At 56.0% G+C, this 27,502-nt stretch overlaps 3 protein-coding genes across 6 annotated transcripts in view; all 3 read right to left on the bottom strand.

The window, feature by feature from the left end:
- ITIH4 (inter-alpha-trypsin inhibitor heavy chain 4) overlaps window positions 1-8,344 on the bottom strand; it is a 12,614-nt gene extending 4,270 nt beyond the window's left edge. The window contains exons 1-11 of the mRNA XM_057554970.1: window positions 8,225-8,344; window positions 6,868-7,028; window positions 4,698-4,802; window positions 4,434-4,596; window positions 4,185-4,295; window positions 3,556-3,687; window positions 2,668-2,784; window positions 2,228-2,396; window positions 2,002-2,127; window positions 1,635-1,816; window positions 1,354-1,539 (exon numbers count right to left, since the gene is read on the bottom strand). Of these exons, the coding sequence (XP_057410953.1) occupies window positions 1,354-1,539; window positions 1,635-1,816; window positions 2,002-2,127; window positions 2,228-2,396; window positions 2,668-2,784; window positions 3,556-3,687; window positions 4,185-4,295; window positions 4,434-4,596; window positions 4,698-4,802; window positions 6,868-7,028; window positions 8,225-8,311 (1,539 nt within the window). The 5' untranslated portion in view covers window positions 8,312-8,344. The remainder of the gene's footprint in view (window positions 1-1,353; window positions 1,540-1,634; window positions 1,817-2,001; window positions 2,128-2,227; window positions 2,397-2,667; window positions 2,785-3,555; window positions 3,688-4,184; window positions 4,296-4,433; window positions 4,597-4,697; window positions 4,803-6,867; window positions 7,029-8,224) is intronic.
- Window positions 8,345-10,754: 2,410 nt separating this feature from the next.
- On the bottom strand, window positions 10,755-11,977 carry MUSTN1 (musculoskeletal, embryonic nuclear protein 1). Its single transcript, XM_007174764.3, has 3 exons — window positions 11,808-11,977; window positions 11,276-11,408; window positions 10,755-11,066 (listed from the first exon to the last, which is right to left on the bottom strand). Exons 1-3 carry the CDS (start codon window positions 11,814-11,816, stop codon window positions 10,960-10,962), a joined length of 249 nt encoding a protein of 82 aa, XP_007174826.1. The 5' UTR covers window positions 11,817-11,977; the 3' UTR covers window positions 10,755-10,959.
- Window positions 11,978-13,241: 1,264 nt separating this feature from the next.
- The window catches only part of STIMATE (STIM activating enhancer), a 54,746-nt gene continuing 40,485 nt past the window's right edge, over window positions 13,242-27,502 (bottom strand). Inside the window, exons 4-9 of one of the 4 annotated variants that reach the window (XR_009009505.1) lie at window positions 26,582-26,703; window positions 21,040-21,152; window positions 19,906-19,983; window positions 19,010-19,159; window positions 15,815-17,182; window positions 13,242-14,730 (exon numbers count right to left, since the gene is read on the bottom strand). Coding sequence is in view for 1 of the 4 variants with exons in the window: in XM_007174773.3 (XP_007174835.1) it covers window positions 17,066-17,182; window positions 19,010-19,159; window positions 19,906-19,983; window positions 21,040-21,152; window positions 26,582-26,703 (580 nt within the window). In the remaining 3 variants the exon portion in view is untranslated. Of the gene's footprint in view, window positions 17,183-17,399; window positions 17,505-19,009; window positions 19,160-19,905; window positions 19,984-21,039; window positions 21,153-26,581; window positions 26,704-27,502 lie in introns of all 4 variants that reach the window. The other 3 variants (XR_450382.2, XR_009009506.1, XM_007174773.3) reach the window with 3 other exon arrangements.

The following is a 27,502-nucleotide window of genomic DNA, read 5'->3' as shown; positions in this document are numbered from 1 at the left end:
CCCAGGTGCTACACAGCAGGCGCAGAACCAGGAGCTGCAGGAATTTTTGCCTTCTCCACACATACAGCTATTTGTTTGATGGTTCTTCTCCAATCAACTTTAAATAGACTAACACTCTTGGCCTTGACCCAAGCAATAATACCTGTGAAATCTTAGGTCTGTGGTTCGAGTTATTTTTCAGAACACATTAAAATAAATACGTAACTACTATAACAAAGACATGTTTGTTTGTAAACTACTCCAAGTCACCTTGGGTTCTGCACTTTGGGAACCCCTGGCCTCCAGGATATCAGCAGCTAACATACATGGAGTGTTTATACCAGGCGAGACCTTAATCCCCACTGCAGCTTTACCAGTTGTGGGCAAGGTGACTTATTTTCATTTGTACACAGCAGGAAACTGAGGCACAGTGAGCTTAAGTGCCTTGCCCCAGGTCTCACCTCTGGGAGATGGCAGAGCTGGAGGTGAAGCCGGGCAGGCTGGCCACAGGGCATGCCCTGCCCATCATGACACTTGGCTACTTCTCCTGAGGCCCTGGGCCCCCCATGCCCGCTTGCGTAGCCCACCTGCTATTCTCCCCACACATGCTGCCTGCCGGTCACGCAAGCCTGGAACATTCCTCCATCCCTCCACCATCTGGCCTCCGCCACCTTCTACTCACCTCTCAGTCTTAGCTGAGCCTCCTCTGGGAAGCCCTCCCTGATCCCCAGGCCAGGTTGGGGTTCCCAGTGCTGCTCCCGAGTCCCCGAATTTATCCAGCCTGAAGCTCCTTGTTTGTGTGACAATTTACCCATGCTGTCTCTCCCGTGAGGGCAGTAACCCCAGGGCCTAGAGAAGTGCTGTGTTTCTCTTCGTGGAATGAGAGGGCCTCCCATGGCACAGAGGCAGGGAAGGCTGGGCAAGGACAGGACGCCACATGGTGAGCTGGGTTCTTGACCCGGCTGCAGTGGGGCCCAGGGCAAACCGCCTGCTCTGCCTGGATGTCAGGCTGCTCATCTGTGAAATGGGAGCAGTCCTCCCTGCCTGACTGTAACCTCAGAGGGCTGGTGTGAGGACAGGAGGGGATGCCAAGCGCCTGGTGCCCTTGGGAACAGCAGCAGCAGCACTGACTGACCGTTGAGTGTCTGCCGCATGCCGGCCCCACACAGGTGCTCTCGGAAAATCACATCATCTCACTGAACCTCTACCAGGAGCCAACACGGTGGGGATGCGTCATCCGCAAGTGGCAGAGGGCACTCTGTAACTTGCTCAAGGTCAACCGGCTGGAGCCTGGCAGGGCTGGGGTTTGAACCCAGCCGCTCTGACTGCCTGCCCCGGCTGCCCTTCCCCTCCAGGATGGCTGGCCACACCTACCAGCTGCCCCCTGACTTTGGCTGAGAGCACATCAGGGTTCTGGTCCCGGAGCTTCCCGGCCACAACCAACTCGGAGCCCTTGAAGAACAGCCGGAAGGCGTCCTGTGTGACTGCCTCCACGGCGTTGCTTGGGTACTCGAAGGTCACCGACGTCATCAGTGGGTTGGCCACCTCTTGGTAGAAGTCCTGCAGGGTGGGGGTGTCATAAGGGCCGTGCTGGGGTCTGCCCGCCTGTCAGTGCCATCCCTCGCTCACATGGCCCAGCAGGGGCGCACGGGCACCTGGAGCTGCAGCGCGGAGTCCGAGTCCTCATAGATGCGCCGGGCCAGGCCGCCGTTGTCCAGCGCCAGCTTCTCCAGGAAGGCGTAGCTGACGTCGAAGCCGAAGCCCAGGCAGAAGAGGCTGTGCTGGCCATCTATGGCTTCCTGAACGTTCTTCTGGATCCTTGAGGGGTTAGTTTCCCCTGGACCCAGTGGTTTGGGAAAGGGGTGAGGAAACAGTGATTTGCTCAACAGATATTTCTGGAATCTCAGAGCCAGAGGGGCCTCAGAGATCCCCCCTCCCTGCCCCAGGTCCCACAGCAAGCCGCGCTGGAGCCCAGCTACTCCCGCTGGGCAGCACGCCCTGGGGCTGCTGGCAGTGCCTCACCCGCAGTGGGGTCGCCGTCGGTGAGGAGGATGATGAGGGTGACGCTTCCCGCAGGCAGCAGCTCCTCCCGGTTGGCTCTCTCTAGCAGCTGCACGGCCATCAGTATTGCATCGTTTATATTGGTCCCTGTGGGGCACACACTCTTAGGGCGGCTCCCAGCAGGATGCCCCAGGCTGGGCTCAGTGCCCTGGACGTCGCGACCGTGCAAGGCTGCAGAGGCGCTCACCTCCCTGGGCCTGGATGCCAGTGGCGTAGCTCTTGGCCTCATTCACGTTCTCAGCCGAGGCTGGCACTAGCTGTGGCTTCCACTGGGCTGCTTCCCCACTGAAGCTGATGAGGTTGAACTGGTCACGGGGACCGAGGTCACCCAGGATCTTGAGGAGGGCTTCCCGGGTCTGGTGAGGGGAAGGGGACACAAGGTGGGTGTCTCAGTGGGGCCTCCCTGGGGGCTCATGTGCCCTTGGGCTGCACCCCCAGGCTCACATCTGCAGTGAGGACATAGTGAATGCTCTAGCGGCAGGACCTGCCCCAAACTCTGACCAACCTCGATCCATGGGAGCCCCCTACCTAGGAAGATGGAGGAGGGCAGGTCTGCCTGCTGGACCAGAGCTGATGGTGTGGGACATCTGTGAGTTTTCAGGACCCCGCCTGGCCCATGGGACCCACCTGCTGGATCTTCCTGCCCCTCATGGAGCCGCTCTTGTCAATGACAAAGATCACGTTCTTGGGTATCGTGGCCAGGTGCTCAGGGGCAAAGTAGTGCACAAAGTAGCCATTCTCGATCTGTGACCAGAGTGAGACATACCCAGGTGTAAGAGCTGCAGCCCTGCCCTGCCCCTAACCAGCCTCCTCAACCCCAGTCCTGGGGTTCCTCTGTTCTCTTCATTCCATCCCCCTCCATCCCTGTCCCACCATTAATCTCCCCAAATCCTTGCCATACTTTAGGGTTTAGTCCAGCTCCTCCCTTGCAGAAGGCTTCCCTGCTCATGCACGGCCCACCAGCACTCTACCCCTACTTTACCTCTTACTTGTTTTAGTATTTGAGGCAGCTTATACTAAAAGGTTCAGACATAATAAACCTGAGATCCATCAAAAAAAAGTGAAGAATCCAAAAACAAAGTCCATCTATGGCTTCCTGCATGTTCTTCTGGATCCTCAAGGAGTTGGTCTCCCCTGGACCCAGTGGTTTGGGAAAGGGGCGAGAAAACAGTGATTTGCTCAAAAATAAAGGGGAAGCACAATGATGCCAGAAGCTTGTGTGAAAGAAGGTACTGTAATTGAGCATAAAAGTGAACTGTGAGTCTCCTGGCAGCCAAGGCTACAAGGGAAACCCTGCAGGGCAGTTCTTCAGCAGAGACAAACTTTCTTCCCTCCGAAAGAGAATTGTTTCAGGGACAACACAACTAAACTGCCTGTTTGCCATCTGTGCTGCCCCTGGTGCACACGGATAACTAGGGGTGGTTATTTTGTCTTTTCTTTTAGAACCCCCAGGCTCAGGTCCTTGAGGGTAGATGGACTTTTTGGTGGCTCAGCTCTTCTCTGGAGCCCACACACCTGAATGGAACCCCCGGAGACAGTCCGGTCCACATCATAGCGGACGATGAAGTTGCCATCCAGGACTGTGTCCTGCTGCTGCTCTGGAGACTTTTGCTGCTGGGACAGCGTCGGCTTGAATCGGACATGAGCCTGGAAAAATGACCAGGTTGAAGTTGGGAGGAGCAGCAAGGCCATGTCAACAACACCCCTCACCCCCATCTGAGGAGAGGATTCCAGGAGGCAGCCTTGGGTCAAATTCCAGAGAACTTTCTCTCCAGCTGAGGTATCGGATAGACTGCCTCCCCGTAGGGGAGTGGGTACAAGGGAATCCCCTGCTCCTAGATCTGTGCGAGCAGAGGTTGGGCTCAGGATGTGTGCGGTCCAGTCAGCTCCTCCTCCCTACCTGGTCCTGGGACCCTGACATCAGTCTTCTCTCCCGATCTCAGGGTTCAAACCAGCACCCACCATCCTTCCCTGGGCCTTGCCCTCCCCATCTGCCAAATGACAGCATGGACACAGGAACCTCACAAGTCCCTCTAGCTCAGAGATTCTGCCCAATGGTCCCACTCTCTGGAAATCCAGGCCCATAGAGCCAGCCTGAAGACAGGCCCCTGGGAACTCTCACCCGCAGACCATAGCAGGCCCACCTTGGTCTTGTTCTGTGAGGTGATGAGGGCCTCTGCCAGTTCATTGGTCATGAAGGTGCTCTCTGTCTCCAGAAAGCTGATGCCCTGAGGCTCGAAGATGTAAATGTCCATCTAGAGGCAAGAAGTGGGTTACTGGGTTTGCTGGGGGACAGGGCTGGCCCTCACAGGAGGCAGAAGGGGAACTAGGGGCCGCCCTCAGGAGAGTGAGGTCATCTAGGAGGACTTCTAAGAGGAGGCGGCACCAGGTACCTGCAGGTGCTTGACCAGCTGCTGGGGCTGGACTTTCAGCAGCAGCTCGTACGCTCCCAGATGCCGCACCAGGAGCTCCTCATACACCAGCTCGAAGGTGACCTTGGCAGCGGGCGCCACACTGACTGACACCTGGAACTGCTCTGTCTTTCTCCCAGTGGCCCTGGGGGAAGAGGGCATCAGGTCTGCCCCTCAGACCAGGGGCGGCTGAAGGCAGGGGCAGCCCCCACCCCCACAGGGTCCTCCCCACCCCGTTGGGCTCACTTGACGAGGCCGGCGCTCTCTCCCCTTGCCACAGCCGCGCTGTATTGCTCCTGGGCTGCAGCCTTCTCCTTGATGTTACCGGGGTAGGTCACACCATCAATGATCCTGGGGCAGGAGGGAGGGGGTTGTTGAGAGCCCGGTGGGGGAGGCCCCCTGCAATCCTGCCTCCTCCGGGACTTCACGTGCCTCTTGACAGACTGACTCCCGTCTTTACCTGAGCCCACCCGTTTATTATGCACCTACTGTGGACACGACTCTGTGCGGGGCCCGGTGTGGACGGGGGCGCTGCAGGCCTCCGTCTACCCTGAGACGTGCATTGTGTCGGCAAACATGCCTTTTATTGAACAACTGGGATGAAGGCTGCAGGGGAGGCAGGTCCCAGCCTCTCTTCTCCCTTCCTGTCTGGCTCCACGTCCCAGTTGCCCCTTCCATCCCACAGACTCTTCTCAGAGGAACGGGTCAGCCACCAGCGAGATCTCTGGGCCACAGTTCACTCAGTCCCGTGGGGCAGGCTCAGCAGGAGGGAGATGCCGGCTCCCAGGCCAGTGGAGACACGGGACTGAAGGCTCTGACCGCTCTCCCCCATGGCTGCCCCCTCTTCCAACACTGGACAGGCCACTCTGCAGAGAGGTTGGCCTCTGGGGAAGGAAGTTTTGGACAACTGGTGGACAGGGCTCCTTGGGGCGTGCAGACAATCCTAGCGGCCATTTCTGGGGACTGAGAGTGAACCGGCAGGCAAACATAAGCCTGCTCTGTCTGGGGGTGGTGTGAGAGGGTGAGAGTGTACAGGGGGGAGTGCGGGCAGCCAGGACCTCAGGACCAAGTGTCCTTCGTCCACACCTTCCTGACCTCCCTGGTCACAATTTAACTCTGGGCTAGGGATTGGGCTGCTGCTGGGCTGCAGGGCTCCTCCTCCCAGATGCCCAATTTGGGATCCCAAGCAGGTTGGGGAGCAGGGCACCCTGCCCCCTGCTTCCCTATCTCATGCAGCAGCAGGAGCTGGGCCCAGAGAGGGGTGCAAGTCCAGGGCCCTCAGCAGATGCAATGGGCCTGAAACCTCGTAACTTGCTGGCCGTGGCACCCACATGGAAGGTGGGGTGCAGCCTGTGACGCTTATGCTGCAAGTTGGGCAGCACAGGCCTGGCTCCAGCGTGAGGAAATCAAGGGCTGCTGGAGGGGGTGTGGGCAGAGAGATAAGGAGCCAACCACAGGGACCGGACCCCCACCGCAGGTTTTCAGAGGTCCCAGGGTGCACTGGGGACTCCACCTGAGATGCTCGCTCTCTGCCCCACCCATCGCCCTCCCTGAGTTTCTGGGATCAGCCTCTCTCTGGCCTGTCCTCAATCACTGCCTCTCCTGCGGGGCCAGGGACAGAGAGTTCTCTTGCATTTAGCAAACATTGCAAAACTCGGTCAGGAAGGGTGGGGGAGGACAGTAGAGACAAGGTGAGGATCATCACCTGCTCACAGAGTCCACAGAAACCCCAGGGGCCTCCCAATGCAGCTTCTGACCCAGAGCAGAACCACCCTCTGCAGTATCCCAGTTGGGGGTGTGGGGGGATGAGCCTGGCTTAGAACTTCTGTGACAAGGAGGTGGTCCCCCTCCTTGAGGCACTGCTTCATTGTAGGGCAGCCCAGGGGTTAGGAAGTTTTCTGTATTCTGAACTGGAATCTGCCTTTGGTGACTCCCTTCTGCCTGGGCTTGGCCTCAGGATGCCCCAAGTCTGTACTTCTCAAAGGCAAAGACACAAAGATACCGTGGTTCTCCATCTGCCACCTGGGCAGCACTCAGGGAAAATGGATGAACAGATGGAGAGATGGATGGCAGGAGGGACCAAAGGAGGGAGGGATGAAGGGACGGTGGGATGGATGGAGGAAGGGAGGAAGGGATACAGGGAGGGAAGGAGGGAGGGAAGGAGGAAGGGAGAACCGGAAGGATGAAGGGATAAAAGGATGGAGGGAGGGAAACATCTCTGAGAACGCATGAAGCTCCTGGCTAAAGCCTCTGGTCCCTGTATTGCCTACAGGTGGAGCACACACACCTCAGGCATATATCCTGGCACATCTCACATCAGGAAGAGGCCCTCTCTTCCTGATCCGGCACAGGGACCATGGTGTCACAGTGCTGGATTGGGGAGGGGGGACGAGGAGGAGAGCAGGAGGGCACCTACATGGAGAAGTTGGTGATGAAGGCTTTCTTGGGCAGCTCCATCTGGAAGGTGATCTCCTGCAAAGTACTGGCCTTGTTGACCACCCGGCTGGTGACGACTGTGTGGGCAAATCGGGATGAGACCTTGGAGTCTACAGTGAGGCTGTAGATGTCGATGTCATTCTGGGCCAGTGGAGGAGGAAAGGAAAGGGTAGGACTGTTCAATGTTCTTCAAGAGTGGGCCTTGACCTTGGTCCCAGACCAAGCCCCCAACCCCAAGCGAGACACTGATCAAGTCTCAGGCAAAATTCCATGAAGCATTTCATTTGTGAACTTTCATCTCAGATCAGAGGCAGCTGTGTGCTTCATCCCCCATCCTACAGTGCCACAGGGCAGGGATCAGTCTGTCTTGCTCAGTGGGGGCCATAGTGCCCCTCGGAGAACAAGCAGGCAAGGGGTGAGGGGTGGAGCCTGAGCCCCACTGTGTCTGGGAGGAACTTACTTATCCTTGGGGCAGAGGTGAGTGGCACAGGGTCCTGTTGGGTCAGGAAGCTTCCATGCTATCTTAGCTCTGCCCAGTGAAAGGGCAGTGAACAAGTCCTGTGACTGGGGAAAACAGCCCCTGCCAACCTCTCCCCAGGGGCCTGCAGGAGCTGGGAGAACTGGAGGTAGGGAGGGTCCATCTCTAAGGCTGGGCATCTTCTGCTTTGCCCCCTTTTCCCTGCAGCACTGGGCCTCTCCTGTTGCCCTGTCTACAGGGCACTCCCCCAGGCATGTGTGTTTCGCTCGAGGTCTGCGGTCTCCAAGGAAGGGCATGTGCAAACAGGCAGAGCCTACACATCTCTTGCCCGCCTGCATGTGGCACACTTGTGCTTAGCACAGAGGTGCGCGGCGGGCCGTGTGGCTTGTTTACACGTGAGTGTCTGCTCCACGCCAGACACTGTACTCAGCATTTTACAACACTATGGGTTTCCTCTTCACCACAAACTTCTAAATAGTTCTATTACTACCTTGTTCTACAGATGAGGAAAAAGAGACACGGAAAGCATTAATGACTTCCGAGAGGTCACGCAGCCAGGAGGCCTAAGCTGGGCTCCTGAGGCACATTCTTACCCGCCCCACCCACTGCCACCCTCCAGGGCAACTTGTTGGGCTGCACTTCCTCCCCGTGAACTAGGAATACCAGGATCACCCCTTCTTGTAAATGGGGGACTCTCCATAGAGCCCTCAGGGTAGTGCCTGGTGGATGGGCAGCGCTACTTCTCTGCACACACACTGACCTGTGCTCACTTGCACACACTGAGGCTCTCCTCCCCTTCACCCACTTGTCCCACTCACGCTCAGGTGCACACATACAGGAACCCTGGGACACCCGCTACCTTTTGGGCCCTGAGGGTCTGGAGGGTGGCCAGCGAGAGCAGGACCAGCACGATGCCACAGGCGCGGCCAGGGGCTGGGGTCTTCATTTTGGCTCTGGTGCCTGGCAGGCCGCTTCTGAGCTTGAGAGGAAGAGCGGAATGAATTAGTAACTTGCTCGCTGCCCCGCCCCTGTGGGGGCAGGTTCTGGGAAATTGGGATCTGCAAGCCAAACACCGCAGTGGCCTCAGATAAGCAGGCAAACTGCGAATGTCCTGTGGACCTTGGCTGGGGATGGGAACACGTACTGAGCAGGAGCAGGCTCAGCGGGGAGCTAGGTACTGGCGCCCCTTCTGAACGGTCCAGAATCTGACCCAACCACCACCACCCCTTGCACCACTCATCTCGCCGACAAGCTCCCTAGGGCTGGGGGACATAGCAGTGAACTGGCCTGCTCTCCATAAGCCCAGCCTGGGAGAAGCACAGGCGTGGCTGGGAAGAGGAGGGCCAGAGGGTGGTTTGCAGGTGGCAGGGGCCTGGAAGTCAGGTCAGTGTGACTGGGCAGTGGGATCCCAAATGCACCAAGCAGCCCTTGGGGTGCCTGAGTGGGGCAAGATCTGCTGGGGCCAAGGCAGGATGGATACACCTTATTTCTGGGATGAGAGAGGCTAGGTCAAGGAGCCCCCCTTCTCTCTGCTGGGGCCTCAGGTTGCTGTTTGGGCCCCATTATTCTAGCCAGGACTCTTGGTGCAACTCCAGCAAGGCCTCCGAAACAAGACCTGCACTTGGCAATACAAACTGAGGGCCATAAAGATGCCCACACGTTGTGGCCCAGAAGTCCCGCTCTGGGGAATCTCCTGAGAGGGAAGCATGGAACAGAGAAAGCACAGAGCTCCTGAAGGGGACGATTCAGGGTGGTGGCGTGTATGCTCAGGTGGCCTACATAGAGGTCAGTCGTACCAAGGGAGCCTGTGAATCACGCCTGGAGTGAGAAAGGGCAGAACACTGATCTGTCAGCACGCCAAGGCAGTGCTGCTGTCGTGGGCTCAGACTACAGGAGGGTGGCTGGAGGGCCTGGAGTAGGATTACAGATGATTTTTTTTCAATTTTCCTTTAATAAAGTTGAAAGACTGCTTTCATAACAAGTAGCAATAAAGTGAATAAATACTAGGGGATCTGGATGCAGCTGGTGCTTATGTCCCTGTGGCTCTGGGAAAGCTTGGCTCCTGAGTCTGGGGCCACAGATGGGATAAAGATGCTTCAGAAAAGCGGCCAGGTGCCAGATCCTTGGTTGGGGAAAAGGAGGACTCAGTGACACTATCCCAGGGGTGGGAACTGGGGAAGGGTACCATCTTCAGGGCCTACTTGGGACCCTGGGGCAGTGACAGGTTTGCAAGGGCCGGGAAGGGGGCTCCTCCATTAGCCCTGTCTCAGTCAACGCCAGTAGCATCTGCCCCAAGGGAAGGGAGCTGGGTCTGTGGCTACAAGTGAATATTCCCCTTCCTTAGCATGAATTAGCCAGAAGCCTCACCTCTGGGCGCATGTATACAACTCTCCCTCTGACTATGGATGTGATTGGGATTACTCGGGAAGACATACCCCTTCAGCAATATGGGGGAAGAGCCTCCCCAGGAGCCCAGTGAGCAGACCCAGGCCTGGTCGCCACAGAAGGTCTGCTCCCTTGGGGCACAGAGCATGGACCCAGCCTGGAAACGGCTATATAAGGAGGCCGGCTGGCCAGGAATGTGGGAAAGGCTCCATGCAGCCCGCTCCACCTGCCCTGGGGACAGGCGGGACTTCCCTGTAGGCACTGGCCCCGAGCCACGCTCTGTAAGCCCAGACCCTGCCAGTCCATCCCTGGACTGTCTGTGGTCTTGCTGTCAGCTGGACAGGCCTCTGCAGTCCCGAGTCTGACAGGTCCATGCGCACAGAGACACTGAGGCCTGAAGCGGGAAGAATCGCACGTGAGCCAAGAACCTGGTGTTCCATGCCTCAGGCAGAGCTGTGGGAGTGGCAAGGGGGAGGCTCATCCTGTTTGGCAGAGGGGACAGTAGCTCAGGAAGCACACTGCCACCGGCCAGAGAGAAGCCTCCACCTGGCTTTGTCTTGGAGGGGATGCGAGCTGGCAGGGAGGCAATGTGAACAAGGGGGAGGGGGCTTTGAGGATCCTGAGTCCCTCAGGGCCTTGGGGTCCTTGGAGGCATCTCGATGGCTTCTGTGAAAACCAAGGGAAGCGTGAGCCCCAGGCCCCCACCTGCCTCACTCTGAGCAGTGTGACTATGGCCTGTTTTGCGCAATAGGCTCCTTTGCCTCATACAAGGGGAAACAGGCTCAGAAAAGGAGGAGAGACAGTCTGAAGTCACACAGATCAGCGCCAGGGCTCCACACCCAAGGTTCTTTCTAGTACGTGGCAGTGGCCATAATGGCACCTGCATTATCCTCTGGGGCCGTCCCAAAAACTGAGAAGCGTACAGAACATGCCCCACACCCACCTTGCCCACCCCTCCCCTGCATTTAGTGGCCATGGCCAGTGACCAACCAACACCCTCCAAATGCTGGGGCCACTTGGGCATCCTCTTTATTGGTGTTGCCCAGGTGCTGATGCAGAGTCCCTGGGCTCAGGGGCCAGGGTTGTCGGGGAGGGTGCCAATCCCAGAGGTCACGGGTGAGAAGCTATGTTCTGGCATAAAAAAAGAGTTCTTGGGAAAGGCTCCTGTGTCTAGGTGTTGCTGACGGTGAGGGGCGTGGCGTGCACTTCTCAGCCAAAGACACTCTTGGCGGGTCCGGCTTTGGGCTTCTCAAAAACGGTCTCGGTGCCAGTCCGGGCAAGGCTGAACACCGATGGGGCGGCAGAACCAGCTTGCTCTGTGGGGAGGATGGGGAGGAGGTGTAGTCAGGGGCATGGCCTGACTTCCTAGGGAGGAAAGGCTCCTTTTGTGGGGAGCACCCCCCCTGAGCCCACAAGCTCTGCACTCTTAGAAAAAGGACCCATGGGACCGCCCCCCCCAACCCCATCCTCCCTCCTATTGACACACATCTGCGCCCCTGGCCCCCACTGTCCCAAGAACACTCACCACACTCCCGCATGACCTGGTAGGTCTTGGACTTGATCTCCTGGTTCTTGGTCAGCTTCCCTCGGGCCCCCTTCAGGTCCTCCTCCTTCACAGGGGGGCGCTTCTTCTTGATGGGGTCTTCCTGAGTGCCAGCCTTGGAGAGTCCAGAGCCTCAACTTACAACCCGAGGCCTCGAGGCTGAGAGCCCTTTCCCACCACTGTGCCTTGGCAGAGACCCCTCTTCCCTGCTCACTTAACTCAAGCCAATTCAAGGCCTCACTCCTCTTCCAGGAAGCCTTCCTGACTATACTTCACAGCCCCCTACCCCAAGTCTCTGCCCTTTTCCCACAAACTGGGAGCTCTGGGGCCATGGCTGTTGTAGCCTCACACCATCTGTGTGCCTGTCCTCCCTGAGCCCCGGTCTTCCAGGAGAGGCAGAGCCTCCTGTGTTTATGCCCAGAGCTCAGCTCAAGACACAGCTGCTAAAGATAACAACGTCCACCCTCCACCCCCACCCCCTGGCACAAGCAGGGCCTGTGCTGGGCCCTCCTACCTGGGACATGGTGGGTGTGGGGAACTGCTCCCTGGAAGGCAGCGGCTGTGAAAGAGATCTGAGCGGCGCCCAGCCCTCTGGGGCTTATATAGTTGGCTTGCCTGTCCCGAGAAGTCACTCCCCCTCCTCTGACAGCTCCCTGATGATTCAGATCCACACAGCCGCTGGCTTCAGAGTTTATTCTTGGAGATGATGGGGGCTCGCTGAGCACTGCTGCTTGGTGGGCTGCAGTTCTGGTGAAAGCAGACAGCTGGGGAGACCCCGTACCCTTGAGAACAGCTGCTCTCTGGCAGGCGGGAGGTGCTGGGCCTGGCAGCGACTCGCGTTTATGAACGTAGGTCCTGTACCGTGCGTGTGGCACTCCGAGCTGTCCATCTGTGATAGTCCATCCCAGCGTGGGGGGGTGTCCCGGAGGAAAGAGCGGGCCCTGAGCCAGGGTGGACAGCTCTGAGCTTGTTTTTCTCTCTCTTCTACCCCTTCCCTGGATTCCAGAGGAAAGAGACTTCCCAGCCCCACACGGCAGCAGGGCGGAGGGCTTCCTGCATCTGCCGCTGGGGAGCATGTGCTCACACCCAGCTCGCTGGGCCCTCACAGTGGACTCAGAGCATGGGGGCTACCCCTGGCTCACAGGTACAGAAGCTGCGGCCAAGGGAAGCCTGGGAGCCGCTCCATCCGCATTTTTGCTGATGACCCTGTCCTCTGTCCAGCTCCCAGTGCAAGTTTAGCAACAGGATGAAGGAGGGAGCAAAGCAACCAGGAAGGGCCGGGAGGAAACTATGCTTTGTGGTAAGGGTACCGGTGAGCTGAAGGCAGGAAACAGCACAGAGCCTCTGACTGAGACGAGGTCACCGAAGGGCATCTGGCCCAAGGACATTTAGGTTGTGAGAGGGTGGGCAAGAGTGAAGCCCACTCAAGGCATGGACAGAGGCACAGGCTCCCTGAAGGTCACTTAGCTCTCCTCTGCTAGTTCCTAACACCCCATCCTTGAAGGGAAGACCCCCAGGGCACAGGGCAGGACTCCGAGCCTGAGGTGAGGGTAGGAGTGGATGTGGGTGGGAGGTCAGGGTCCGCCCCATTGGATCAGACATGCCCAAGCTCCTTGTCAGTTTGTGATGGAGAGTATTTTTATCCTTGAAGGCTCCAGGCAGACGAAACCCAACCAGGCACTGATGTCTGGCTGTCTGGAACACCACTCCGCTGCTGTCAGACCTTATCCCACCCCGATCCCCCCTGCCCGGTCCTGGCCCCAAGAGGCCAATGCGAGCCCTGCCAGGCTCCATCTGAGACAAGTGCTGACATGAGGAATGCCTCTGGACGGGCACAGACCCAGGGCTCCAAACAGGGGCCAAGAGGCACTGAGGGCAGGCCTGGCCTGTGAGGGCACTGCTGCTGGCTCCCAGCACTTCAGCTCGGCCCCCACAGCCAGCTCTGCCCAGGGGGGCACCTGCCTTCCAGCCCTGTGGCCTCAGGAACAAGGATGTGGGATGTTCACTCCTCACACTCCATCTCTCCGGCACCCTTCACTCCTCGGGGGGCGGGGGGCAGGCAGAGTGGCTTTTACTTGCATTAACAGGGAAGTGGAAATGGCAAGAGTATGTTTGGTTTTTTCCCCTTGGCAGGTTTTGGCTCCCACATCTGCCATAAGGAGATGTCAGATTCATTCTCACTCTGTTTTCTGGGGAGAACCTTCCAACTCACTGGGGCCATTTTCTTGACCCCCACTAAGCTGTTTCAACTTCACAGAACACACAACCAGCAACCACAAAAGTGATGGTTTCTTTTTTTAAAAAACTGTAATAAGATGTCAAACTTTATTGTAAACCACTTCACAATGTAAGTACATCGTCTTCCCTTTCATTTCAAAAATGTGTTTCTGTGAATCGTAACACCACAAATTTAACCACCCCCACTGGGAGGGCAGTGGAAGTCGGTCATGGTTTGCTCACATAGGTCTGACTTCTAATAAACTTCATGAAAAGAGAAATCAAATTAAACCAACCCACCCACCCACTCAGGAGCTCAAGGTCCCTCCCCAAGAGCAAAGCCCTTCAGAGCTGCCAATGTTTCACAGGGTAAAACACAGAGCTCTCCCCTCCTAGTTGGAAACATGTGAAACTTCTAAAGGCCGGCCCTGTCCCCTACAAGGTGGCTGCTCTGGCTGACTGGCAAGTTCCCAGAGCCGTCTGCATTTGCCTGGCTGCAAAAAGGCCAGTGAACTGCAGTCTGGAGGGCAGAGTGAGCTGCTGACAGCTGCTCTTCCCTCCAGGCTCCTGGGGCAGCCTTCAGACAGGGACTCCGGGCTCCAGCCTCCAGGCCCACACTGAGGAGGGGAAGAAACAACCTGAATTTGAGCCTTTATATATTTTCCCTTTAAAGGCATGACAGGTCAACACTAACCCATGACTCCTATTGTCAGGAAGAGGCACAGGTTAAAGCTTGAGGCAAGAGGCCACCAGTGTGCCTGAAGGCTAATTGACGGGCCTTCACGTGGCAGGTCTTTGGGCTGAGCAGACCAAGAAGCCACTGCCTGGGATCTCACCAACATCCCTCCTTGCCATTGTCAATATCCCACTGTCAGCGAAAGGAAAAATGGGCATTGTACAACGATCTCTTCCATTCAGATTTGACAGTTCTACCTCACCGGGTTATTTCTATCAGTTACAAGAAACTCGTTCATGGCCTTGACTTACAAGTTTCCATTATGGGTGGCTTGGCTGAGGTCCAGATTAGGACAAATCAGATGGATGGCGCACAATACCCAGTTGGTGTCCCGTGGTTTCTCAAGCACAATGATGCTTGCCATGTGGCAGGTGAAGAGCTGCACCTCATAAGGCACCTTGGAGCAGGTGGTGAGGAAGCTTGTCCCAGGGATAAGGCCAAACACATCAGGCCACGCCGTTTAGGCCCGCACGCTGACAAGGCCCTGTACGATCAGACTCCCTGTTACACGTCCATGTCCTAGTTAGCCAGCTATACAACTGAGGCTCAGAGACTAAAGCCCTTCCAAAATCAGGATACAGGGAGAAACCACTGATCGCTCGCTACCTCTTTGTCCCCCAAACCCACTGCCCAGCAGGCGCTGGGACGAGCCTTGAGATGAGCAGATCATCTGGCGTCTGTATAACACATAGTTTCCATCCTTCACACCTGCGGCTTCCCCACCCCCGTCCCTGGTTTGGAAACATGAGGAGCTCAAGACTGAAAGTGAAGCTCAGATTCTGGGCTCAGGGAGGTGCAGGAAACAGCTGCGACCACAGGTTATTCGAACCAAGACAAAACAGGAGGACAGAGTAAGGCAAGTCAGTGATGCCTGCCACCTACCAGGACCGATGTCAGTCCTGCTCTTCCCAGTGGGGAGGCCCCCACTAACACAGCCGAGGGTGGAAGGGGGGAGGAGCATAAAATGAGAGCAAAGCTAAGGGAGAGTGGAGATGGGCTCCAATCTCACCCTGCTCTCCTCTCCAGCTGCAGGTGCCCACCGTAACAGAGTTGCCGCCCACTGCAATTCACGTCCCAGCTCCTCTGGCCCTCTGGACTCCTACAGGACGACAGGCTGAGAAGGCCTCTGCAAGGCTTGTCCCTCCATGACCCACACAAGGTGAGACCGTGGGAAGCAGAGGACAGGCCCAGGATGCCTGGTTTAACAGCGTGGCTCACACGTCACAGTTCAGACCCAATCTGCTTCAGTGACACGTTTTTATGTAGGTTTTTAGGTAGGAACCTAAAAAGAAGGTTCTGGGTGGCGTGACCTCCCTGCACTGATCTCACTTCCAGCTCGCACCTTAGCCATGCGGTTCTCTATTCCTAAACTTCCATGACTGCCTCCGGGCTGGGACAAAACACTGGGCTGCTGCTCCCACAGCAGGGCAAGTACCTGGGTCAGCCCATTCCACTGCCGGGCAGCAGACTCCCAAAGCCACGGGGCCTATGCCCATGCTGGGGAGTGGGGGCCACAAGCTTTGAAGCACCTCGTCCTGCCTGTGGATGCAGAGAGCAAGCTCGCTCACCTCCACCCGCTGGTCTGGAGGATGTGAAAAACAGGATCACTTGGTCAGACAGGCGTTCTCTAGAAGACGAGTCGACAACACTAAGCTGATAGGCAAGGCGTAGCCTGAGAGGAAGTTCCCAGAGCTGGGTCCAGAGCCTGGTTCTGAAGGCTGCACCATGGGAGGCAGGGAGGCCGAGATTGTGTTTTAAACTTCAGGTCTGGAGGCTCTGAAGAGAGGCAGGGAACAAACAGGAGTGGCTCGGAGTCTCAATTTCTCTGGACACAACATCCTCTTACGCTCCTTTTTCTGGCATGTTTCACTAAGACCTCTAACCTGCCAGCAGAAGTGCCAAGGAGCTGGTGGGCCCTGGGCAGAGCCCTTCCTGTTCCACCCTCACAGGGCCCTGGATCCACATTTGGACCGGCCACTTCCTGCCCAGGCCTGACCTTTGCAGAACCACCGGGTTTGTTGATTTCAGATGAGGGCCCACCTCCCTTCCTACCGGAATCATTTACCTCATCTGATCGTAGATTACCTAACAATGTTCCAAATAAAAAATTCCCGACTTTTTCCTCCCACCAGTTCACAACCCATGAAAGGCAAACAAACCCATTTCTTTGGGGATTAAAAAGAGTTTTTAAATACAATAGTATGAAAATATAACTTAAAAATATAAAAGTTAACAGCATACGGAAGACTTAAAAATCTATGTTTTGCCCATGAGTCCCATAGGAAATAAACATATACTCAAAAAACATTAACACTGTGACAGCTCATAAAACCAGCTATAGAAATCAATAGTTACAAAAGCCATTTCGAGTAAGAAAGCGTTGCGGTTCCAACCTGGTCAATGTGTAACTTTTAGCCCCCAAACGTGTTACGTCTTCACATTCCCCTGAGCCTTGGCAAAAGGCTCCACCCACGGTCTGTGTGCACGTGAGTTCTCATCCTCGAGGCCACCCGGCCAGACGCAGGACAGGGCTTCTGGGTCCCTCACAACACCGCTTGGGACGACAACACACAAACAAAACGCCTCGCTTGCATATTTGGTCAGTGTTTGTAGTGCAACTGAGTGGGGACCTCCAGCTGCCACGCCGGGCCAGCGGCCTCCCTCCCTCGGGTCACAGTAGTCTAGGAGTGGGCAGAGACCGTGGGAGGAGTGGAGGTAGAAGAGGGGCAGAGAGAGGAGGGAAGGGAAGACGCAGCAGAGCGACCCTCGGCCAACCGGTGGCTGGCCGGGCCCCGACCTGACCCCAGCTCGAGGATGCGTCATACAGGCAGCCCGAAGCGGTGCTTCTTTTTCTTTGCGGGCTTCAGGGGGGTCAGTCTCCGGAGGTCCTCTTCCACATCGGACTCCTCCATCTCATCATCGGCCGAGATCAGGATCTGAGTGGTGGAGAGGCGTGGCCCTGAGTCACTGCCTGTAGCGCCCTCTTCACCTACCCACCTTGGACCCCGGCACAGAATGCCAGCCTGTCTAGGAGGCCTCAAGTGTCGGGTTTCTTTAGGAGAGGGTGATGGGGAGGCCCCCTTTACAGAGTGAGACAAGCTGGCCCACCCCAGACTTTTTTTTACACCACGTGCATCCACGGGCTACTGATACCAGTGCTGAGTCGATACGCCTCCCCTCTGCTCGTGCTCCCGCTTCTCCATCCAACCTCCGGCTGGGACCGAACCCCCGTCAGAGCAAACTTAGCCTACGGTCATCCTGGCAAAAAAGCCCAGTCTTCACACATGGAGTCTTAGGTCCTTGAAATTGGTTTAAATACAGCAAAAGCAGACTGAAAAGCCCCGTTTTGAAAGGAAAACACCTGTGGGGCACAACATAAAGCATGGAGATTTCAGAGTGTCTGCTCTGAGCCAACCTGGTAAACTTCTGAAGACAAACAGAAGCCCTCTGCCCTTCTGAGCCCCCAGAACGAGGCAGCCACGCAGCGAGGGCTTCCGGGGCAGACACTGCTTCACCGCCCACCTGCCGGGCTCCGCAGGCCTCAGAGCACCGGGGAAGGACTGGCACAGCCCAGGTCAGGATGGAGAGGCCCGAAGCGCACCTGTGCGAGGGGAGCTCATTCTCCCCCCGGGCAGGGCGGTCTCACCACCCCTCCCTGCAGGGCTTCCTGCCTCCAGCCTTGGTCCCCTGATCGAACACTCTGGCTCCCTACCTGCCGCACAAGCACATTCCCATTCCTCACGCTGGATCACAAAGCACCTTGCCCAGCTAGCTCAGGCCTTTGCCCGTACCTACTTCTTGTCGTTCCGTCCTACCCTCCGGAATATATGCTACTCTGGCCACAATAAATTTCACATTAGTTCCCAAATGCCAAATCACATGACTACAACTGCTCAGGAGCAGCTGCTTCTGCCTGAAACGCTGTTTGTCATTCACCTAATGTTCACTGCGCTCTTACAACCCGACAGGCCTTGTGCCAGATTCTAGGGACACCTAGAGAAGCGACGGGCTTCCCCTCTGTCCTCCATCTAGTCAGCTTTCAAAGCTCCCTCCAGGACGCCCCCAAGAGCTAAACCAACTGTTCCAAGTCCTCACAGGGCTTTGTCAATGCCGCAATCTCAGAATTTATCGCAGAGTGCTACGATGGGCTGTGCAGGCTGTCACCTTCCTTGCCCACAAGTCTGAAGGCCTCAGCCATTTCTGTAGCCCCCATCCCACAGCACAGTGCAGGTGCAAAGTGAGTGCTGTGGGCTGCCTAGGACACAACCTTGCCTCCAGGCTCCTATTTATGACCACCAATCTCCCTGAAGTCCAAACATTTGAACTCAGGACACCTGAAAATAAGGGGAGGTGAGGTTCTCCCTGGGAGGTCTGGCTACTCCTACAGAAGTTTCTTGGTGGCTTAGCCAACACTTCCCTTGCTCTTTGGCGACAGGCAGGGATTCAAACGTCTTGATGCTTAAAGGTCGACGACCAGGCCCACACGTCCTTGACAGCTTCCCTGGAACAAGGCAGCTCCTCCTTTTCCTGTCTTTCTCCACTCACAGAGGGGCTACAGGAGGCGAGCCACCCCCAACAGATGCTCCAGCTCCCGGCCCTAGGAAGGCCCATGGGACAGCAGGAATGGGTCCAGGCTGGATGGGAGCTGTCAGCCTCCTCTCCCTCCCGCTGGCTGGCACTGTGACTCAGCACTCAAGAGAAGGACAGATGCAAACACGAGACCAGACCCCTCCTGGGTCAGCGGCACGAAGGCTCGGCCCTACCTCAGACTCCGACTCCTCGTGGGACGCGGCCCTTCGGTAGCGGACCTTGCTGCCATTCCTCGAGTCCTGGTTGGCTCCCCTTTCTTCTAGTTTAGCTTTCGTCCTTCCCTTTCTCATGAGGAAATTGTCCACTACCCAAAACATCAGAGCCTGGGGGAAGGAAAATGCAGGTTACTCCGGGATAAGCCATTTGTGAAACCAAGCTGAGCAGCCCCACACCCATCCTTCTCACCCCTGCTCCAGATCACAGCATCGAGAACCAGGGAAAGGAAAACATCATCCAGGCCCCCTGCTCTCTCTCTCAGCAGTCTATGAAGAGATTCCCAATCTCTATGTCCCTTCTTCTGTTTCACCCCAAGGGGTTCTGTGGTGGTGACTGATGGGGACAGCCTGCCCCGGTTGCCGCAGCAGTTGGCAGAGCGGGGCCTGAACCAAGGTCTCCGGACTCCCGGTGGGGGCTCCTCCCCTGGGCCGAGCAGTTGGCCGGCACACCTGCCACATCTGTCATCCCCAGGTTCCTTTACCGTTTCTTTTCTTATTTCTTAATTTCTAGCCAGAGTGCTCATGAGTTTCTCTTGGAGCCCTGCGGTCAGGAATAAATGACGGGGGTGAATTCCTGATGATCTTAATCTAGAAGCTGCTGTTACACACGGGGCAGGGAGGGCAAGACAAAGATCCCAGGACCCTTCATTTTGCACAGAGGCCCCGGAGCAGGGATGTGCATGTTGAGGAAGCAATCCTGCCATTTCCAGGTCCGGGGTGGGGATGGGAGGTGGCAAATGCTTGCATGGAGGGACCCGAGGGCTATAACGTGTTTTCTCCATCAGACTCAGAATTCTGACAGACGCGGGAAGGCAGGGGGCAAACAGGGGTAAAAAATGCAACAAGGCACCGACATTGACAAAGAAGGGGACGATCAGCATGACGATGGCCAGCTTCAGGTCTGGGTTTTCAATGGGATTCAACAGGGCCACCTGTAAAGAGAAGCAGACTCAGTGAGGGCAGGGGAGACCCCAGAGAAAGTTCGGGGCGGGGGTGGGGAAGTGGGGGGGGTGATGCGGCACTGGAAATCACCCACGAGGCCTTGTGAGGGGGCTTAGCTTAGACACTCCCCCCAGAGCCCTGATGAGAACAGCACCTCACACCCAGGGCCGCACAGTCCCCAGACCTGACTGCTAACAAGGGACTGACCCCCTTGGAGACCACTGGGAGCAGTTAGTGCTTGAGCTCCAGTCCTGGTGCGGACTTGAGAAGCGAAGTGACGCGGGGATGGGGGACAGGGGTGGGGCGGGAAGCACTTTACGAAGCAGGCACGGGGTGGGGTTGGAAGTGTGAGGAGAGAAGGAGGTCGGTGGGCGCTCATCACAGCTACTAGCAATGAGGTGCCGACCACTTTCTAACAGAAACCCTGCACCCCAACCGCCTCCTCAAGGGCAACAGCTCCCAAAAGCCTTGGTTTATTTTCTTAAAAAAATAAATCTCAGCCACAAATAAAACCAAAGCAGGCCAAGATCTGAGTTACTTGTCCCCGAAGTCTCTTTGGCTGGTTTCCTGTGGGCAGTGGAAGCTTAACTGCACAGCCCTGGGGCCAGAGGGCAGGGTTAGGAACCATGGGAACCTGTGACCAGCCACTGCCTGTGGCACCAAAAGGCTCGACTAAACCACTGGCCAAGACAGGTGTATGAGGAAGCACCTGCAAACGTAGAGAACACCCGCTGACAACACTTACAGTTAACCGACCACCATAAGCAAGCCCAGGGTGGGGACTGTATTTTCATGGGCTTTATATATTCCAAGGCTTAATCTAGAGCAGACATGTATGGCCGAAGTGGAAGGATGCTACGTAAAAAACTGACAAGTTACTGCTCTTGATAGGCAGCCAGGAGCTGCCCCATCAGAACCAATCCAGGTGCATTCATGGAGTTAAAAAAAACAACAACCAGTTTGGTTTCCCAGTAGGGCTGGGGTGGGGAAGTACTGTCTTGCTTAGCATCTTGAGGAGCTGGTAAAGAAGGGAACAAGAGGCAAACCTTCTTCCACTGAAGTATGAGGAGGACAATGAAGACGACAGATTTTTCAAAAATCATGATCACGATGTAAAGGGCACACTGTCCAACCCAGGCTCCGCACTGCAGAGGGTCTCCTGCAGGGAGAGCGGGCTTGGTCACGTGGGGCGCAGACACCAATGCCCCGCCCCCCCCCACTGCCCACAGCTCCTGTGAGTCCTCACACCCCACCCCACCCCAGAGCTCCTGAATGAGCCCTCCAGAGCACCAAGAATCAGCTCGGCCGAACAAACAAACGTGGGTGTTTTAAACAAAATCAGAGAATTCCTAATTTGGAGATACCAAAGTGGCCTTTCTTTCAAGATAGCCCAAGATATAATTACAAAGCACTAAAGTTAGTAAGTGCCCACTGCTGGAGCTCAGAAAAGCTGGCTCTTTTTGTCCACTGGCAGCTGAGGCTGTGTTAAGCAAGACTGCTATTATTATCCGTTGTTGATTTTTCCAGTGGTTGTAGTGCTACCCATCCTTTCCCCCGTCCATGAGCGGCCTGAGGGTTTGAATCATGTGGGCAGCAAATGATCTCTTTGTTTGTCTCTTACCCCCGGCCCACCCACTCTCCCGGCCATTTCTGTTGCCCTCAGCCCTGAAAGCAGAAACCTGACTCTGGGGAAATTCAGATTCTGTCTAGGGGGGCACCCCAAAACACCTTGGGCTGGGGACATGGAAGAAAAGAGAGGAGCCTCCAAGGTGAGGAGGGGCTGTGACAAAGGTCCGTCTGTGATCCCACTGCTCACTGCTTGAGAAACAGCACAGCAATCGCAGGAATCCAACAGTCCGCACTGGGGGACACTCAGTGCCTCCAGAAAGTTTCAAAAGGGACTTGATGCAGGGTGGAGGACCCCTCCAGGGAACATCCTACATCCTCAGTGACAGGCAGAACCCATGGGATCGGTGAGTCCCTAGGGAGCCACAAACGCCTCCAGAGCGGGAGACCCAGGGGAGAGTGGGGGGGTGGGGGGACGCCACCAGGGGCCACTCTGGAAGCCCTGCCGGAGCTGTGTGACCACGTTGGCCCGGAGGGGGCTAGAGAGTAACACTGCAGGGGAGACAAAGGCCCCAATCCAGGCTGTGAGGAGAATCTGGCCTCCAGAGGAACCTCTGGCTTCTCATTTGATTCTGCAGTTTCTGCAGCAATCCCTGTCCAGCATGGGTGCCGGAGGCCCGCAGCCTTGCCAGCTGTATGTGGTGGAACCCCAGTGGACACCTTCCAGCAGCTGTAATGGACACAACCCCAGGCCATTCCCTTTTCTGGAAAACCTCTGGAGAAGTGCACAGAAAATATGCAGAAAGACATCACTGCCTCTTCTGCGGTGTCCTATTTACTTTCACATTTGAGGCAAAAAGCCATTTCAGAAGTGCAATCTCTCCTAACTAGATTTTTAATGGAGTTTTGTAATCCTTTCGGTAAACTACCTGACATTATTGAGGGAAGTCCTCAAAAACAGCAGCTGAAAATACTTGTTAAAAACTGTTAAGTGGGGCTTCCCTCGTGGTGCAGTGGTTGAGAATCTGCCTGCTAATGCAGGGGACACGGGTTCGAGCCCTGGTCTGGGAGGATCCCACATGCCGCGGAGCAACTGGGCCCGTGAGCCACAGCTACTGAGCCTGCGCGTCTGGAGCCTGTGCTCCACAACAGGAGAGGCCGCGATAGTGAAGGGGCCCGCACACCACGATGATGAGTGGCCCCCGCTTGCCGCAACTGGAGAAAGCCCTCGCACAGAAACGAAGACCCGACACAGCCAAAAATAAATATAAAAATAAATAAATAAATAAGACCCAGTGCAACCAAATTAATAAATAAAAATATTAAAAAAAAACTGTTAAGTGAAACGGGGGACAGTCAGACAGAAGCACTGGTAGGATTGGAACTAGTGTGTCTGAAAGTCAACACGAGTTAACATTTAATATCAAAAGAAAATACACTTGCTCAGAGCATGCTCACTCCATTTGCTCCAAGTTTTAAGTGGCCGACAGAAAAAGAAGATGCTTTTCCTTCTCAGGGGGCCTCACACTGCCCCCTGAACTCCACTGCTCTGAGTTCCAAGAGCCACAACTTAGAGGCAGCTGCCTCTGTTTTTCATGTAGATGCTTGAGTAAGAAAGTCTAAAAACACGGTGAGGACTTCCCTGGTGGCACAGTGGTTAAGAATCCGCCTGCCAATGCAGGGGACACGGATTCCAGCCCTGGTCTGGGAAGATCCCATAAGCCACGGAGCAACTAAGCCCGTGCACCACAACTACTGAGCCTGTGCTCTAGAGCCTGCGCGCCACAACTACTGAGCCCGTGCGCCACAAGTACTGAAGCCCACATGCCTAGAACCCGTGCTCCGCAACAAGAGAAGCCTCCACAACAAGAAGCCCATGCACCACAACGAAGAGTAGCCCCCACTCGCTGCAACTAGAGAAAGCCCATGCACAGCAACGAAGACCCAACGCAGCCAAAATAAATAAATAAATAAATAAACAAACAGATAAATACATGGTGGAAAAAAAAAAGTAAGAAGTCACATGTGACCCCACTCTCACACACCGTTTCCTCCAAGCATCCAGCCCTCGCAGCCACAGCTGGAGTGAGCGCACATGTGCTGGTTTTTCTGATTTGTTTCATTTGAGAGCCTGTCCACAGCCTTGTCTTTTAAGGACAGACAAGCCAGGCATTCTCGTGTGCTCTGCTTTTTACCACACTGGACACACTGAGGTGCGTGGGCGTTTGTTTTTGTTGGATTATTTCCTCAGGATAAATCACAGGGATGGATGGGACCAAAAGGATGGAACACTCTGTATCTAGAGAGGCCTCCGGAGGGAGTACAGGGACAGGGGCGGGCAGCAAAGCCCACACACCACTGGTGCCCAAAGGACAGAGACCTCGTTTTCAGGGCTTCTGCCTAAGGAAGAGCAGCCTGGTCTTCAGACTGCAGACACCACGTACGCCCTGGACCCTGGCTCGCCCCTCAGGGCTGTGTGGTCTATTCCCCACGGCCCATGTTCTTGTTAGCAAGTTCACCTTCTCTTCTAGGGACCATGGAAACACCTAGAAAACAAGCCCCTTTTCTTCTCTCACCTGAGAAGAGAGCTCTGTGGCCTACCTGGAACTACTGCCTCAAGCAGATGGGCCGGTTAACAGGTGCAACAGGTAGAATAATGTCCACAACCTAATCCCCAGAACCTGTGACTATGGAGCTACTGTGGCAGAGGCTCAAGGCTGCAAGTGGATTAAGGCTGCTGATCAGCTGACTAAGAGAGAGCATCCTGGCCTATCCAGGTGGGCCCAATGTGATCACAAGGGCACTTCAGAGTGGAAGGAGGTGGGGGAAGGTCAGAGTGATATGATATGAGAGGAACTCAACCTGCATCTGCTGGCCCTGAAAATGGAGGAAGGGGCCACGAGCCAAGGAATGTAGGTAGCCTCCAGAATCTGGAAAAAGCAAGGAAACCGATTCTCCCCTCAGAGACTCCAGAAGGAACCAGCCCTGCTGACACCCTGGCTTTAGTCCGTGAGACCCATGTCAGACTTCTGAACTACAGACAGTAAGATAATAAATTTGTGTTGTTTTAAGCCACTAGTTTTGTTGGTAATTTGTTATAGCAGCAAGAAAAAAACAATAGAAATTGACAGAAATAGAAACCAGGTAACTGACATCCACTATCCTTCCTCAGCCTGGGGAGGGAGGACCCAGACGATCCTCGATAAAGAGCAGCTTCACGTGGAAACACCCTGGCTTGAAGACTCTGGTTCCCAAAGGCAGGGGTGGGATGACCCAAGGGCAGGGGCTGAGGCAGGCTAAGTGGGTGGAGGAGGGTGGCATGGAAACAAGAGGTTTAAACAACCACTGCCTTCTTCCTTTCAATCTCTCTTAAGGATGCAAACAAAACATGCTGGGAATAGGTGGTACCATAATGTCCAGCGTATCAGGACCAGACTTGGCCTCCACTCCCAGGTCACAGAGCGGCATGACTGGCTATGAGTGGCTCTCTCATAGTACTGCTCAGCTACAGTTGAGTCGAAAGCCCTGCCTTCCAGAATGGATCTTAACAGCAAAGAAGAAGCTATGAGCACTGCTCTTGGAGATGGTGGGAGGACTGCCTATCCCAGTGTAGTAGCCAAGAGGCCCTCCAAGCTGTGCACTGTCTGGGTGAGCTTTCTGTGTCACTCAACCCCTGTGGATGCCTGTCCTATAAATGAGGATGATGTTGCTTTGGTCCATGTGTGCTGTGGTCCATTTCCATCCTCCAAGTGGAGAAGTCAATGACTTGGAGCTTCTCTGCAGCCTTCCCTGGAGACATAGGGGCAGACGCTGTGTGTTGGACACTATCTTAAGTCAGTGATTCATCAGGCATCAAGTAACAAGGCTAAGAAAAGCCCTCCCCTGAGCTCATCTCCCGTCAATGGAGACAAACAATTACTTAAGATTTCTAGAAATACCCAAGGCACTCACAGCCAGCTCCACGAACCGGCTCCCCTTTTAAATGTCAGTCCCTTGTGAGTCTTCAGCCATGCAGGAGTGAGCGGCCATCGGGCCCAGAGCCATGAGCTCTTTGGGAGGTGTGACCAGGAAAGGAGAGTGGGATCCAGAATCCCACCGTCGTTCCATCACAGAATCCCTCCTTCTTGTCCCATGTGCCCCTCTCATGGCAAAGACTCCACTGATGTTGTTCCCATGAATGGGAGCTCCTGGCTCCAGACAGTAAGGCCTGTTGTGAAGGTGGGAGACAGCTAAATCCCCAGAGCAGGGCAAGGCCCAAAGAAGCCCCTCTCACCAGCAGCCCCGCTGAGGGCACACCCAGCTGTTTCTCTGGGGGTACCAAGTAAAAGGCACTGCATTTGTGCCCGGAGCCAGCATGAAGGCAGCTTCCTACCCAGGCTGTATCCCACGGGGTGTGACAAGATGGAGTGGGTCAAAGCTGGGTCAGCATCCCCAGGTCACCTGCTTCAAGCTGTGTCTCTGTGAGTTGAGGATTCACCTGGTGTCCCTGGTGACCGTACATGCCAGATGCTGGGGTGGGGGCAGCCCATGGTCAGCAAGGTGACTTGGCCCCGGGGTGGGGGGATGGACACTCCAGTCCTGACCTTGTGAGACCCAGTAGTGGAATGGCCCAGTGACAGGACAAGCACAGACATGCAGCAAAAAGAGGGGCAGCTCCCAAACTGAGAGCCGCCTCCCATCTCTCTAGTGAGGTGGGCAGGTGGTATGAGCCTGGTGGGAAGTGTGGCAGAGTGAGGTGGCCTTACACCCCTGCAGTTGAGGGCTGTGCCCCTCCCTGCCTCTAGGGTGTCTCCTGTCTCCTAGGAGCCTAGGCAGCAAAGCAGGCACCCACCTGCCTCGGGCATGTGGCAGCAGGTTGGAGCTCAGGCTCCAGAACAAGCCTCTCCACCACACAGAGGACAAAGTCTCCAGCTCTTGAAACTTCTTCGAACCCACTGGCCTGGAGGGCTGTACGGGGCAAGGAGCAGAGCCCCCTCCAGGAAGCCCCCTCCACAGCCCTGGCTAGCGTTCGTGGTACGTTACCATATTCGCCAAAACGCAGGGACTCCCACTGCTGCCACTCCACCAAGACGCTGACGGCGCGCACGCCCATGTAGATGAGCAGCATGCCCACGGTGGCGTCCAGGAGGAAGTTGATGAGGTACCTGTGAGGAGAGGGCACGGTGGCACCATCAGGAAACACTACCCTGGGTGGGAGCTGGGCCCACGTGCTGCCAGGGCCAAGGTCAAGGCTGGGGACCCAGCACTGCTTGGTCCTGTTCTGGGAGGTGGGAGCCTCCAGTGTGCCTGTGCAAGAGGCTGCAGGGCTCACCTCTGGGAGCCCAGGAAGGCCTCACGCCCCGGGACACTGCACTGCTCAAAGTGGGTGGAGGAGCGACCAAGAAACTCGAAAGCCCTCAAGTGTTCCTGCCAAACGAAGACTGGGACAGAGTGCCTGGAAGCAGCCAAGGAGGCCGGTAGGAAAACAGAAACAAGGCCCCGAGACAGTGCTGCTGCAGCAGAGTTCAGGAAATGGCCCCCGGGGTTTCCTAGACCAAAGAGGGCAGGGCCACGTGGCCCTTGCTCATCCCTGTGCTTCAGAGCCTGCCATGGAAGCAAGCACGAGTAAATATTTCTAAAGAGAGAGCTTAACCTCCCATGGAAAAGGCAAGATGATGGAGGAAGGAGAGGAGGGTCAGTAGAGCATGCCCACCCTGACCTCTCGTTCTTGTGGGGTCTGTTTCCATCTGTCCGACACACACCCCTTCCCTCACCAAGGAAAGGCCCCTGGCTCACTGGCCTTCCCTCAAGGGCCCTGAACACAGGCTGCAGCTCTCCAGACAAAGCAGGAGACAAGCAGTCATGGGGTCAGGTGCTAGCCCTCCAGATGCCACATGGCTAGGAAACCCCCCTAGGGAAGCTCCGGATACCACAGACCAACTGCGGCACTGCTGAGTTGCTCAG

Source organism: Balaenoptera acutorostrata, chromosome 10, assembly GCF_949987535.1.
Source record: "Balaenoptera acutorostrata chromosome 10, mBalAcu1.1, whole genome shotgun sequence".
Classification (NCBI taxonomy): domain Eukaryota; kingdom Metazoa; phylum Chordata; class Mammalia; order Artiodactyla; family Balaenopteridae; genus Balaenoptera; species Balaenoptera acutorostrata.
The sequence above is the reverse complement of the archived record's forward strand: the minus strand, read 5'-3'. Positions and strand labels throughout refer to the sequence as shown.